At 45.7% G+C, this 15,797-nt stretch overlaps 1 protein-coding gene across 2 annotated transcripts in view; it reads left to right on the forward strand.

Annotated features, from left to right (window-relative positions):
• The window catches only part of LOC139558562 (transcriptional repressor p66-beta-like), a 59,842-nt gene that overhangs the window by 21,513 nt on the left and 22,532 nt on the right, over positions 1 to 15,797 (forward strand). The window contains exons 2-10 of one of the 2 annotated variants that reach the window (XM_071373747.1): positions 9,309 to 9,702; positions 10,024 to 10,153; positions 10,355 to 10,486; positions 11,142 to 11,270; positions 11,907 to 12,074; positions 12,343 to 12,727; positions 13,292 to 13,494; positions 13,926 to 14,036; positions 14,370 to 14,613. In XM_071373747.1, coding sequence (XP_071229848.1) covers positions 9,317 to 9,702; positions 10,024 to 10,153; positions 10,355 to 10,486; positions 11,142 to 11,270; positions 11,907 to 12,074; positions 12,343 to 12,727; positions 13,292 to 13,494; positions 13,926 to 14,036; positions 14,370 to 14,613 — 1,888 coding nt within the window. In that variant the 5' untranslated portion in view covers positions 9,309 to 9,316. The remainder of the gene's footprint in view (positions 1 to 9,308; positions 9,703 to 10,023; positions 10,154 to 10,354; positions 10,487 to 11,141; positions 11,271 to 11,906; positions 12,075 to 12,342; positions 12,728 to 13,291; positions 13,495 to 13,925; positions 14,037 to 14,369; positions 14,614 to 15,797) is intronic. The other variant, XM_071373748.1, reaches the window with a different exon arrangement.

The following is a 15,797-nucleotide window of genomic DNA, read 5'->3' on the forward strand; positions in this document are numbered from 1 at the left end:
GAGCATAAAGCTACACTAATGAAAATAGGCCCTTATCGGATCCCTTGATACTAGGGTCGTAAACAGCCTGTGGAATTCAGAGGAACTCAAAATCTGAGGATGCGTGAGGGATACTTGTTGGTCACGGCCAATTTTAAAAATACCAGTCACGTGTAGGAAGCATTTTTCAGCAACGGAAATCTGTCAAGTGATATGACCTACACATGATGTCAGGTGTCATTATTCCAATAGCATTATTGCAATGTTCAGCTGGTTAGTAAATGTTCTCCAGTTTGAGAAAGCTTCATCGGATGTCTTTCAGAAAACCATGAATCACAATGGAAAGCCAGTATTTCTACGTTCCTTGTTATTCCTCATACAGTTTTATATTTATCTGTGGCACAAGCACAGCAACCTGTGTCTATGGTTACCCTGCTTTGGAACTGGGAATGTGAAACTGGAGATTGGTCAGCCATCAATGGCCATGGTCACTGAGCTCAAATGAAAGATTTCTGCCCTATAGCCTCAGAGAAACATACTCAACACTTCTCTTTTCACTTCACAGTAGTGCTGAGTGATTAGTGCTATTTGAAGTCAGTTCGGTTTCCATTCGATTATTAAAAAATAATCCCGGTTTTCGCTTTTGATTATTTGGGTTGAATGCTGTAACACAGAATAAAACAATTAATACATGTGCATGATTGTAGTGACTGCCCATTGCTGCTTATCACTTATTAACCATTTATTCACATTACTTTAATGAAATATTTCAGTTGTTGTGTTTGTTCGTTTTATTTGATGACTTATTTGATTCTAAGTCATCATCATCTCTATAGAGCTGCTGCCTATGCTGTCTGACAAAATCACTATTTTGTAGTTCTTCGAAGTACAGTGCCTTCGGAAAGTACTCAGACCCCTTCACTTTTTCCCAATTTTGTTTTACGTTACAGCCTTTAATCTAAAATACATTCAGTTGTTTTTCCTTTCCTCGAAAGTGAGCTCAGGTACATCCTGTGTCCACTGAGCATCCTTGAGATGTTCCTACAACTTGATTAGAGTCCACCAGTAGTAAATTCAATTGATTTTAACATGATTTGGAAAGGCACACACCTGTCTATATAAGATCCCACAGTTTACAGTGCAAAACCAAGCCATGAGGTCGAAGAAATTGTCAGTAGAGCCCCGAGACAGGATTGTGTCGAGGCACAGATCTGGGGAAGTGTACCAAAACAATTATGCAGCATTGGAAGGTCTCCAAGAACACAGTGGTCTCTATCATTCTCAAATGGAAGAAGTTTGGAACCAACTAGACTCTTCTTAAAGCTGGCCGCTCGGCCAAACTGAGCAATCGGGGGAGAAGGGCCTTGGTCAGGAAGGTGACCAAGAACTCGATGGTCACTTTGGGTGAGCTCCAGAGTTCCTCTGGAGATGTGAGAACCTTCCAGAGAAGGACAACCATCTCTGCAGCACTCCACCAATCAGGCATTTAGGGTAGAGTGGCCAGATGGAAGCCACTCCTCAGTAAATGGCACATGACAGCCCGCTTGGAGTTTGCCAAAAGGCACCTAAAGAACTCCCAGACCATGAGAAACAAGATTCTCTGGTCTGATGAAATCAAGATGGAACTCTTTGGCCTGAATACCAAGTGTCACATCTGAAGGAAACCTGGCACCATCCCTACAGTGAAGCATGGTGGTGGCAGCATCATACTGTGAGAATGTTTTTCAGCGGCAGGGACTGGGAGACTAGTCAGGATTGAGGGAATAATGAACGGAGCAAAGTACAGAGAGACCCTTGATGAAAACCTGCTCCAGAGCGCTCAGGACCTCAGACTGGGGCGAAGGTTCACATTCTAACAGGACTACGACCGTGAGCATGCAACGAAGACAACACAGGAGTGGCTATGGGACAAGTCTCGGAATGTCCTTGAGTGGCCCAGCCAGAGCCCAGACTTGAACCCGATCTAACATCTCTGGAGACACCTGAAAATAGCTGTGCAGCAACGCTCCCCATCCAACCTGACAGAGCTTGAGAGGATCTGCAAAGAAGAATGGGAGAAACTCCCCAAATACAAGCATGTGCCAAGCATGTAGCGTCATACCCAAGAAGACTCTAGGATGTAATCGCTGCGACAAACAAAGTACTGAGTAAAGGATCTGAATATTTGTGTTTAATGTGATATTTCCTATAATTAAAAAAAAGACCAAAAACCTGTTTTTCTTTGTCATTATGGGGTAATGTGTGTAGATTGAAGAGAGAAGAAAACAATTCAATCAATTTGAGAATAAGGCTGTAATTTAATGAAATGTGGAAAAAGTCAAGGGGTCTGAATACTTTCATGAATGCTGTATACCAACTATCAATCACTTAGATCATGCGAAGCAACAGCTGCTCTCTTTTTCCCCTCACAATTTCACATTCTTCTGTCTCTTCAGTAGCAGGCATAAAAGAAACACAGACCAGACAAATAGATGCACAATGGATTATGGTAATTGTAGTTAATTACCACGTTTTGTGCGCTAAACTATGTAGAATATTGGCCACATCTCCCTACTACATTGCACAGTTCAGGCTGGATCTAATGTATCAACAAAAAATAACAATGTGCGCATTGAACTCTCATAAAATAAACAAACAAAATGGAGTTCAAATAATTTAACCAATTTAGGTCAAGTTAATTTGATAAAACTAACCGAAATGTTGGTTAATCGCTCAGCATTACTTCACAGACCATTATCTTAAACAAATAGGCACCTATTCCTCAGGCGCATGAACTTAGTCTTTGGAGAAATGCCATGAAACGCTGTAATACAACTTTGATTTGAAGTCTGTGGATTATGCAAGCTAGTTAAAAAATTAGACTCCTCTAATTTCAGCAAATGTACATAGTAGTGGCTCCAAACAACATAAAAGGCCAAGTGGGTGTAGCAGGACTGGATCATGCGTTTCCAGAAAGATCCCCGAGCCCAGCAGCCACCCGCATCCCCAGACACTTGCAATGCTCACCCTGTCTGACCCAATGACAAGGCTTTAATAACTCCTAACTGGGTCACAGCCCACAGCCTTGTGATTCCATACCACAAATTCCATACATTACTTAAAGGCGTAACCGTACGTAACTTTTATAAGGCCATGAGGATAACTGTTATGATACTGATAATGACAAATATATGCATTTCACAAGGGTAAGTGTCTACTTGGGTTATGGCGACGGCGGACATTTTGTATGCCCGTAACGCTCGCTTGGCATCCGATGCGGTGAAGAGGAAAATGATTAATTGAGCCAATTGAGCTGGTGGGTGATCAGACGAGCTGGATGGGTAGAGCCAGAGATGTTGGGAGTTTTGCCAGGATCACAGGATGGAGATGAGGGGGCGGGGTGGTGATGGCAAACACCCCCCCCTGCGCCTCTGCGATAAGCGCCCCCACCATCAGACGAATCGAATTGTAACAAAAAATGAAATTAGAAAAAAAGGAAGATCTCAGTCTTGTGTGAAGTTGAGTCAGAAGGAGGTGAAGAATTTCCCTGTCTTCTCCCTCAGTCTCTCTCTTTCTCTCTCGCCCTGGGTAAAAGATGCGGTGCCACCAGCGTGTTGGGGACGGTGAGGTGCAGGAGTTGCATCAGCCAAATTAATTGTCATGATGCAGATCATGCGTGAAATGAGCTGCAGATTCCACCTTGTGGTTGCAAATGGTCTTATTACTATTGTACCCCACCATCTGGCATTTGTCCTGTTTGGTCAACTCTCCAAACCAGTTATGCCAAGCAGCATAGGAAGACCAATTGTGCGGACGTATTGACGTTAAGGTGTCTGGAGGTGGTGGATTTTTGGGGTGCCCCCCCCCCCCCCCCCCCAAAACGAGGTGGACATTTTGGCGTGTGTGTGTGTGATCTGATCGACAGGCAGCAGTGGCGTGCGCATTAAGAAAATGGTGTGTGTCGGTGGGGGGATGGGCGGTGGGGGGAATTAAGGGTTGGCATCATGTCAGGGTAGCGTGTCAGAGCGCTCATCTTTTTTCTGCTCAATCTTCCTCTATCCGCCTACCCACCCCCTACCTCTCTTCCCCACACACACACACACACACTTTTAGATAAGGGTAGTGTAATGAAAATGCATTCCTAAAAAAGCCAGTTGTGTGGGTCAGTACCTTCAGTACCTTCGAGGGGCCCCCAGAAAGTAAGCGTGTGTGTTTATTTTTACAACTACGGGGAGAAAAACTTTTGGGGGGAGGGGTGCAGGAGAAGGGAGGGGTCGCTTATGCACACTTCTTTGTGGTGTTGCACAGCTGTAGTAGAATACCGAAGAGGAGGGGGAGGGTGGATGAGGGGGGTTACTAAAGATTGCCTAAAGATTGCCTTATGTTGGCATGGCCTGTTAATTCCCTGTGTGCTGACTTTTTGGGGTAGGAGGCCCCTCTTTCCCTCCGTCTCCTCACTGTCACTGTGTTCCGACTATGCTACTTGTGACAATCACAGTCCGTGTGTGTGTGTGTGCGTGCGTGCATTGCTGTGGAATCCCTCTGGATCAATGGCGACGTGAGGTGAGGAACTCTGTACAGAGAGAAGGGTGGGGGTTAAAGGAAAAATTGCAATTTGGGGTAAAGGGGGGATGATGTTGTTCTTTTCTCAAATTGTCTCCTCCCTCTCTCGCTTTCCCTCTCGCACCGTCTCTTTCTTTCTTTTCGATTCCCTTAGCTGCTGCTGCATTGGCTGGCAAAGTGCCCAAAGCTGTGAGTCTGTCATGGAGTGCGCGTGTGCAGGAGGGAGGGGGGAGCTGGGGGGGAAGGGAGGTGTGGCAGAGGGGGAGCGCAGGGGTGTTCGTTTTAGGCAGAAGCATAAGGGGGAGAGGGTTGTTGGGTAGAAAGAGTCTGGTTTGTGTAGCAGCTGACTGAAACAGTCATTATATTATGTAAAGGCAGACGGGGCACTGGGGGGGGCAAGACTGACGTGCACCACAGTAGCCACTCTGATTGGCTCGGGCCAGTGCCATTGTTGGCCATGCACGTGCTTGTGCTTTCTTTTTTCCCTTCTTCTTCCTCTGTCTCTTATTAGAGGTGGGTGGCTTGGCATGGAGGTTGCAAGGGTGTTTATTTATTTTTTTACGCGAAATGGAGACTGTGATTCGCATCATGCCTTCGAGGCATCCAAAATGAAACGAGGCGAATGTGCACTTGCATTTCCCCGACACTCCCTGAGTCCCTATTATTGAGGAGGGGATAGTAGGTTATCATTAAAGATTCCACTTTTTTTTTAAGGAACAGCTTCAGATCTGGAGATGATAATATTGAGATGTAACAGAATGACAGGCTGAATGGATTTAATGGTGCCAGACAGAAGAATAAGATAATGCTATAGATGAGGGGGAATGATAGAACGACACCACAAGGAATAATCCGCTATCAGGGAAGTGATAAAGTGATTAAAAGGGGCCAATTAAATCTCTATTTGAATTCCAATTGAGGAGGCTCTCGCTACATGACATTTTTGTAGAGTTAGATGTTGGGCCTTTGGGATTAATTAGTGATGGTTCCTGTACAATGCTGCAAGTGAACTACTATTGCTGATGGCTCAGTCTTACAAAGGTCAGTTCAAAGCAGGTGTTTGCGTACTGTGGCCCTTTGAGGGACAAATAAATCTAACGCGATTCAGTGTTGAAGTTGAGAACATTTTGGACTCTAACTTGTAGAAAAGAGTCTCTGCGTTCTTCGAACAATGCACATTTCAGTAATTTAATGTGCCAAGCTTTTGGTCTTACAAAGACCTTTGTCCGAGTATCTGATTGTCTCTAATAGTTTAAAACAGAACGGGACTGTTTTGAGAAGCCAGATAAAGACTTTCCCTTGAGGTGCTTGACCTCTACATTGCCCTTCACTTGGCGAATGTGGTCAGAGTTGTGTGGTCTGAGAGTTGTGTGGTCTGAGAGTTGTGTGTTCAGGAGCTCAGATCCTTTTTGTAACACAGTTCGATGTCTGACTCCATGTTTGTAGGGAAACGTGATTTGGAAACAGCCCCATGCATAGATGAGACACTCATCTATGCTTTGGAAGGTTATTTGTGATAAAGTTGTTCTATTTTGGCAGTTGGGATCCATTTGTCCATTAATATTTGGACATTACTAGTGGTGGAGTCTTTCTTCAGTTTCAAGTTTTGTGAGACTCATTTGAACCCGGATTGAAACCTTGGTGCTAAAGCAATAGGCTATAAACCGAATACTTCACAAGAAAGTAGACCGTTGGAATGCATTCTGAGAACCAAGGATTCATTGGAACACAGTCACCAGTCTTTGGTGGAAGTCTGCTCGCTGTTGACTTTCGGTCAGAGGTCCTTTGGTGTATCTGGAGACTGTGTTTTTCTTACCGTACCTCGTCAAACGCCTCCATCTCTGTGAGGTCAGATGCGAATCAGACCCCATCAGTCAACATGGCTGAACACAGAGCAGTTAGTCTAGCAGCCTCCGTGCCTGTCACCAAGGGGAATAAGGTCAGTGGTAACACTGTACCATAATAATGCTACTGTATAACTTACAGGCCCTGACGCTTCCCCTGTGGACAGGTATTCTTTTTCATTTACATAACAGAACTGGAAGGGTAACAGTTACGACACACATGGACTCCTGTTGTGATGGGGAAGCACCTGCATTGACGGAGCACCTGCATTGTGTGAGTACAGACGAAGCATCATCCATGGTGCTACTACTACAGCACTGTTTGACTGTTGGTGCAGTGCACTCATATATGCATCACTGAAGGCCTCCCCGGTTATTAAGAATGAGCTTGGCTAACCGCGCACATTGTCTGAATACGAATCTAGATCGTTTCTTAATTGGGATGGTTTTTCATCAGATGCTGTCTATCTGCAATGGAAATCCATACAGATATGCTGCCATGGAAAACCTAGATTTTTGTTGTTGTAGAAAATCCGGGAAATACCTGAAGATTATAACATAGCCAGCCATACATCTATAGATTTAAATGTACTCAGCAGGTTGTCACCAACATCTTGTGTTTATACTAGCCTTTGATGTGCAGGTGTTTATTTTATGTATGTCTTTTGCTGCTTTTTAGCGTTTTATCGAATGTTGTATTTTGACTACAATCTTGTGTTTTGTCTACTTGTGGATAGGTTTTAGGAAATTAATTTCTGAATTGTGTGCTTATTGTTCTTTTTACCTCAGAAAGTCCTCTCTATGCAGAGCAAGATTTCTAGGAACCAATGCAGACGTCAGAGCACTCACTGTGCAGTGCAACACCTGATAGTAATGCACTTAATCTCAGGCTTGCTATCTACGCTGACTGGAATACAAATGTATTGGGCAGATAGGGAGTTGCCAGCAGACAAAAGCCGACGCACACTGTCTAGTGCATCTGTCCTCGGGCCATCCATAGCCCACCCAAGCGAGCTTAACCTAGTGTGACTAGCACGCACACACATGATCATTTGGATCACTTGTACGTGACATGGTCAAACCTGAGCAGACTCTGTATGTATGCACACAATTTAACTCTGGGGCACTTGAACGCGTATGACCTCATGCTCTTATGTTCTCCACCCACATTGAACATCCACTATCTAGTATGATCTGGATTGAAACTGGCCTCTGAGAAATGTTTCTTCCTATGTGGATATTATAGGACATTTCTTTGGAATCTAGATTTTACAGCTGTACTGTAACTGTGCAGACCGAGGGCTCCTTTCGCGTGTATTATAAAGATGAATGTGCAAAACGAAAAATCTGATATTGTTGCTTTATTCAGTGAACGTGCAATTACTGTGTCTGTGTTTTGAGGCTTTTTGCACTTCCAGCTTGCATTCCTGACACAGGCTTTTGATTGGACCAAATGCTCAGTCAGCCTACTTATAGCAACCAGTCACATGACAAAGCCGTGTTTGTGAGAGGTCATTGGTTGCCACCCAACCAAAGTCTTCCTCACTGGTGTGATCCACATAGTAGGGAAAGGGAAAGGGGGATACTTAGTCAGTTGTACAACTGAATGCCTAGAACTGAAATGTGTCTTCCGCATTTATCCCAACCCCTCTGAATCAGAGAGGTGCGGTGGGGCTACCTTAATCGACATCCACGTCTTCGGCGCCCGGGGAACAGCAGGTTAACTGCCTTGCTCAGGGACAGAATGACAGATTTTTACCATGTCAGCTCGTGGATTCAATCCAGCAACCTTTCGGTTACTGGCCCAAACCCCATGCAATGGAATTCATCAAGCATCCCCTAAAGCAGGGTTCCCCAACTAGCAGCACGTGGGCTGAATTTGGCTCACGGGTGATTTTATTTGGGCCCCCAAGTTTTCTGAGCAAAAACATTTTATTTGTTATTGTTGGACCTAAAAGACTCTTAAAAACGTCACATTAAAATGTGATTTTAATTTTAGGAATCTGCCACAAAGTATTCCCACGCATAATAAAGAGAGATGTGATTGTATACAAATCTAAGCAAGGTTGGAAATTATGTTTTAGTCAAATATTCTATCTGTTTGGCTTCTTGCGGCCAATTTGCAGTCTACAAATTATTTGTAATTATCTTCTGACCCCCTGACCATCCCCTCAATAAAGAATCAGTCCGTTGATGATCCCTGCCCTAAAGAGATGTCTTGAACAACAATGTAGGTAACTTTAAAATGCCAGATCAATGTTTAACACACTTTCGTTGTATTTGTGTGTTCCTTCTCATGCATTCATTTGGTGAATAGGAACTTGTTTTAATATGACGACATGAATAACCGTCATCCACTTATTAACATAATTGTCACTTAAGTCACAGGTCAATGCACCTGGATGTCATCTCGTGATGTTGTGAAGTAAGAATACCCCCATTCACTCAAGGTGAAAGAGTTCACTTTCAGACTCACAGATTCACCGAAGAGGATGAGAACTCTGTAGGCTTTCAGATATATAAAAATGTTTAAAATCCCTCCGTTGAAAGACTCAAACATGTTGACTTCAAGGGGTGAATATTAGTGCTATCAAGCGGTGAATATGACTGGTATCATCTAAATGTAATGCTTGTGTAATTAGTTAATTCGATGCTGTCAGGGAGTTGCCTGATTTGAGTAGTTAGTCAGTGGGCGGTCAGGAAACTAGCAATCCCACACTCTCAATTTTACACGCACGCACGCACACGGAAAGAACAACTAAGCCTCTATTTTCACTATAAAATACATAGCTGCAGGATGAGACTGTTCGTTTTGATGTGTTATCTTCACATAGGCTCACTCAACCATGGTTCATAAGTATCTGTGAAATGCTTTAAAAAATCTGGTTGAATTGATTTAAATTGCATTGAATTGAACATCACGTTCCTCCCTCCCTTCCTTAGTTTCCAGGATGGAGCGGATGTCTGAGGAGGCTCTGAGGCTGAACCTGCTCAAGCGGGGCCTGGAGACGTCCGAGGAGCGTGAAGAAGCCCTGGCCAAGCGCCTCAAGATGGAGGGCCACGAGGCTATGGAGCGCCTCAAGATGCTGGCCTTGCTCAAGCGCAAGGACCTGGCCGTGTTGGAAGGGGCGGCGGCGGTGGCTGCCGGGTCCCTGGACGGCAGCAAAGGGGGGCCGGGAGGGAGCCACCACCACCACCACCACCAGAGTATGCTGGCAGGCGCGGCGGCGGCCTATGAGGAGAAGATGAACGGGAGGCTGGGGGGCCACGGAGGCCCCAGTAAGAATGGCAAGGAGAACATGGTGGACGAACCAGTGGACTTCAGCGCCAGAAGAGGGTAAGAATCATGATTAAAATGGATGTAGGACAGGTAATTCGTGGGCAATTGCGGATTGAAGTTAGTTGTTCAGAAGATGTGGACTTAGGAAGTGTGTTTAGTTGGCATGTAAGGCCGATTTAAAAAATGTATGTTTTTAATTAAATAAAAAAAGAACACGTACAATGCATATTGTTGTAACCTGTTTAGTATTGTGTTACTCGGTGTAGTTCTATGTAGTGGAGGCAATGCAGTGTAGCTCCATGTAGTGCTAAACAGAGTACACCATTCATCCTCTGTTAGTCATCATTCGTCACTGATCCCGCTCTCTCCCACCTCCAGCGACTTGGACCGTGAGCGACACACTCCGTCCCCGGACGTGATCATCCTGTCAGACAACGAGGCATCCAGTCCCAGAGGAACGCCCCATCCCGGAGAGAGGCTGCACCAGGCCAACCTGGAGATCTTCAAGGTACGTTGTCACCACTTAGCCTTTGTGGTCTAGCGGTTAGAGCCGCTGACCCCGGCACTCAAGTAGACCAGAGTCTGTGTGGGTTCAAATCTGACCCACTGCCCTTCATACTCACACTTCTCCAACCTTTCCTGTCAGTCCTGTCAGCCCTTCACTGTCCTATCCATAAACGTGTGGGTGTGTAACGTGTGTGTGTTCTAGGGGAAGAATGGCGAGGAGCGACAGAAGATGATCAAGGCTCTGAGGGAAGAGCTGCGTCTGGAGGAGGCCCGTCTGGTGCTGCTCAAGAAGCTTCGGCAGAGCCAGATCCAGAAGGAGAACGTTGTGCAGAAGGTCAGTATCAGCGTTGACACCAATTCCATATTTCATTTTCAATTCAGAAAGTAGATTGAAATATCGTTATAGAAAATGTCAAATGAGTCCCAGCACCCGAGTATGTGACAATATACTGGTGTTTGAATTCCTTAGCCAACTACCTCACTTTACATTGAATAATCAACAGGTAACAAAAATCAAAAAGGGCATCAAATATTCTAATGGCTACTGTATCTCACAAAATACAGGCGAATGCCACTCTTGGTTGAATGTATAGCCACCTAAACAGCCTGGTACTAGTACAGCCTCTACTCATGGTGTGAATGGCCTCGCAGGTAGCAGTGTTACCGAAGGCCCCTATTTGAGGTAGTAGTGAAACTCTGCTGACACACAGACTAAACATCTCAATGTCAGAGCAGGAGTAAACATAGCATAGATCTGTTATAGGGTATCAGTGACGTTATTGTGTGCGGTTTGTGTCTCTGTTTGAAAGAGAGTGTGTGTGACCGTGTGTGTGTGTGTCATATTCTTCTGCCAGACCTGACCTTAATATTTATATGTTGTATCATAACTTGTAATATATTGCAGCAATTTATTTATCATCTTTATAATGTTCTCTATTGTATTTTATTGTTTTTATTTAATTCAAACTATTCTATTCCAACCAATCCAGGTACCTGTGGTACAGAATAGCCCCTCTTCGGTGCAGCCGTCCCCCATCCACAGTTCACAGGGCATGGGAAAGCTGCCGGTGCGCCCTGGCATGCACACCCCGGAGCCCCAGAACCTCCGCACTGCACAGGTGTGTGTGTGTGTGTGTGTGTGTGTGTGTGTGTCTTTGTTTATTGCAGTGGTTTTGGCAGTAGCCTGACTGGAACACAACGTGCACCCCTGGTCTGAGTCAAACCTGCTATCCACAGCTCCAAAAGCATTATTGCTCCTTCAGTTGGAACGTCTTGTAATGCATTACATACCAACGCTGGTTGATATATATATATATATATGTACGGTTGATATCTTACATATATGGAAGACAGTGCTTTGAGCCATGATCCCTTGAATTGGACTGGGTTGGTCAGGTCAGCTGTTTATGTAAGCAGTTCACATTGACTGTCTGAACTGTGAAGATAAGGCCACGTAAGTATCTATTGCCCTCTAGTGACAACAAACGGTACAACATATACCCATTACATTCCCATGACTGGCTCCCTGTATTTCAATGGCACACTCAGTGTAGCAAGTGTGGATTCCTGGTCAATTCATGTGTGGAATTAATTCAAATGTATCCACATTTTAATTGTTACACTCTCATGGTTCTCCCCATTTTATTAACCCTCTTCTCTCTATCACTTTCTCACCTTTTTCTGTCTCTTCATCCATGCCTGCTGGACATCCCTTCTCTTGATTTCCTCTAACCTTTCCTCTCCTCCCTCCTCAGGGTCACACAGTCATCAGGTCGGGGGCCAACGCCTCCCTGCCCCCGATGATGATGTCACAGAGGGTCATCGCCCTCAACCCGTCCCATCTGCAGGGCCAGAGAATGCCCTCCAAGTCTGGCATGAGCCGCTCCAGCACGGGCAGCATGAGCAACGTCAGCTACCAGCAGGTATGGTGCCACAACCCTCTGCTCTCCACGTTTCAGCGAACTCCGGTTGCATTCCGACTCTCTACCCTTCACCCATGAGTATCCACTCAGTCACTCCCCCTCCTGCATTTAAAAGCATTGGATCAGTGCAAGCATGGCTGGAGGAAGTTTCCACCATATTCCTTATACCACTACATTCATTGAGCATGTGTAAAAGTCATAAAGACCACACATTCTGTGTGAATAATAGCAATTACTTCAACTTGTCTTTTTCTGTTGTGTGTTGAAGGCCACTAGCCAGCAGGTGACGGCGTCCCAGCGTTCGGGCTCCTCTGCAATCTACATGAACTTGGCTCACATGCAGGCGGCGGCGGCTGGTGGCGTGGCCGGTGTGGGGATGGGCAGCAGCGGAATGGGCGCTGTTAGCCCTTCCACCATGTCGAGTGGCACAGGTGGCGGTGGCAGCTCCGGCGTGAGCTCCCTGGCGGACCAGGCCAGCAGCCAGGCGGCAGCCAAGCTGGCCTTGCGCAAACAGCTGGAGAAGACTCTGCTGGAGATCCCGCCGCCCAAGCCACCAGCCCCACTCCTGCACTTCCTGCCGTCGGCGGCCAACAGCGAGTTCATCTACATGGTGGGCCTGGAGGAGGTGGTGCAGAGCGTCATCGACAGCCAGGGTGAGCCACTGGACAGGCATTGCTCCAAATCTCACTGCATCCCAAATAACTACTCATTATATGATCAAGATTATTGATTCTGCGCATGAATGTGCTTAAAGTAACTGTCCAGTGAAAATCAAACTTTTAATATTCTGTTCATTTATACCCAAATAATGATGTTAACACATCCTATACTCATATTTGTGGCAAAAGCATAAATTGATGGAAAAAAACACTTAAACCCCAACTCAAACTTGTATCTCAAATAGACTGTTTAAAAGATGCTTGCTTTTTCCTCATAGAGGATGATGTCATCCTCATGAGGATGAGCTGGTTAATCACCGGTCTACTCACACCATTCTGTTTTTGGGGTGTCCACGCCATTCAAACACATAAAAGCTGCTTTTAACATACTTAATTAAACAAATTAGGAAGGAAACTATTTTGCTCATATTGTAATTAATTATAGGTAATATTTCATAGAAATCTGGAAACACTGGACAGTAACTTTTTAAACTGACCCCCTCAGTTCATTTAAGAACCAAAACCTGTAATAACTGCCTCTTTCCTGCCTCTCATCAGGTAAGCTGCGGGGGGCGCTGTCACGCATGGAGCCCTTCTTCTGCGCCCAGTGCAGGATCGACTTCACCCCACACTGGAAGCAGGAGAAAGGCGGGCGTATCCTCTGCGAGCAGTGCATGACGTCCAATCAGAAGAAGGCCCTGAAGGCGGAGCACACCAATAGGCTGAAGAACGCATTCGTCAAGGCCCTGCAGCAGGAGCAGGTCAGCTGTTTAATAAAGCATGGATTAAAGAGATCCACAACAGGCTTTACAGCAGGGATAGGTCAAATATACTAGTATGCAGGAATGTTACAAACTACGTGTGTTTTAACGATAAGTACGTTTTGTGGCTGACCTCCTTTTGACAGCTGTGAGAGGGTGTGACCTTATTATGTTCTAGTACCCTGAGCTGTCGGAGTGAACCAATTGACTTTTTCCCCTTGACCACTGACATGCTCTGACTGATGAAAGCAGTAGTGTGTGCTCTGACTGTTTTACAGTAGTGTGTGCTCTGACTGTTTTACAGTAGTGTGTGCGGCTGTCCTTTTGTACTTGAATTTCTTGTTTGTTTCTCTCCATGTCCCAACCTTTTCTTCCCATCTGTTGTTCATTGTCTCAACCCTTATCTCTCTCGCTCTCCTCATGTTTAACAGGAGATTGAGCAAAGGCTCCAGCAGCAGGCGGCCCTCTCCCCCAGCACGGCTCCGACTGTTCCCAATGTCGGCAAGGCCGAGACCATGATCCGACATCACGCCCTGCGTCAGGTAACGGGCCTACACTAAGAAACCTTAAAGTGACTAACCTTAATTTGTTGGTTGTTGTCAGACCTCAAAAGTTGTCCATTTTTTAAATATTGAAATGAGTCCTTGGTCCACCCCAATCTGTTCAGTAGATCCAGCTATATGCTTCAATCAACCATCTATAGGCCCCATTTAAATCTGGGGTGAGTCTGTAGTTTGCAGCGTTTGTAGACTGTACTCTGGCACAGTATCATATTATGTTTTAAATCGTTATGTTACCAAAACCATTTTGGTTGGACCGACATATCTGGAGGTCACTGATTTCCTCCACCTCTCTCTCACCCTCTGCTCCCTCAGGCTCCCCAGCCTCAGGCCTCCATGCAGCGGGGTCTCTCCAGCTCGGCGAGGGGCGTCCTCTCCAACTTCGCCCAGGCCTCCCAGCTCTCCGTGGCCAGCGGCCTGCTGGGGATGACGGGGAAGCAGCGCTGCGGAGGAGGAGGTGGTGGCGGGACTAGTGGCGGTGGTGGCAGCAGTCGGATCCAGCATGATGGCCGTCGCCAGATCTACAACATCCCCGGTGGGTTTTTGAGAACCCCTTATGGTAACACTTCACTTAGGCCTAAAAGCCTGCAGATATAATGCTATTACATGTTAGAAGTCTGGTCCCTTGTGTGTATACAATACATTCGGAAAGTATTCAGACCCCTTGACTTTTTCCAAGTTTTGTTACATTACAGCCTTATTCTAAAATTAATTTTAAAAATGTGTCCGTCAATCTACACACAATACCCCATAATGACAGGTTTTTAGACATTTTTGCTAATTTATATAAAACAAAAGAATATTATCACATTTTAAATAAGTATTCAGACCCTTTACTCAGTACTTTGTTGAAGCATCTTTGGCAGAGATTACAGCCTCCAGTCTTCTTGAATTTTAATGCTACAAGCTTGGCACGCCTTTTTTGGAGAGTTTCTCCCGTTCTTCTCTGCAGATCATCTTAAGCTCTGTCAGGTTGGATGAGGAGCGTCGCTGCACAGCTATTTTCAGGTCTCTCCAGAGGAGAGATCGGGTTCAAGTCCGGGCTCTGGCTGGACCACTCAAGGACATTCCGAGACTTGTCCTGAAGCCACTCCTGTGTTGTCTTGGCTGTGCTTAGGGTCGTTGTCCTGTTGGAAGGTGAACCTTCGCCCCCTCTGAGGTCCTGAGCGCTCTGGAGCAGGTTTTCATCAAGGATCTCTCTGTACTTTGCTCAGTTCATTTCCCTCGATCCTGACTAATCTCCCAGTCCCTGCCACTGAAAAACATCCATACAGCATGATGCTGCCACCACCATGCTTTACCGTAGGGATGGTGCCAGGTTTCCTCCAGACGTGACGCTTGGCATTCAGGCCAAAGAGTTCAATCTTGCTTTCGTCAGACCAGAGAATCTTGTTTCTCATGGTCTGAGAGTCCTTTAGGTTCTCCAAGCGGGCTGTCATGTGCCTTTTACTGAGGAGTGACTTCCGTTGTCCTTCTGGAAGGTTATCTCATCACCACAGAAGAGCTCTGGAGCTTTGTCAGTGACCACTGGGTTCTTGGTCATCACACTGACCAAGGCCCTTCTCCCCCGATTGCTCAGTTTGGCAGGGAGGCCAGCTCTAGGAACAGTCTTGGTGGTTACAAACTTCTTCCATTTAAGAATGATGTAGGCCACTGTCTTCTTGGGGACCTTCAATGCTGCAGAACTGTTTTGGTACCCTTCCTCAGATCTGCGCCTCGACACATTCCTGTCTCGGAGCTCTA

This window comes from Salvelinus alpinus, chromosome 29 (assembly GCF_045679555.1).
Source record: "Salvelinus alpinus chromosome 29, SLU_Salpinus.1, whole genome shotgun sequence".
NCBI classification, from domain to species: Eukaryota; Metazoa; Chordata; class Actinopteri; order Salmoniformes; family Salmonidae; genus Salvelinus; species Salvelinus alpinus.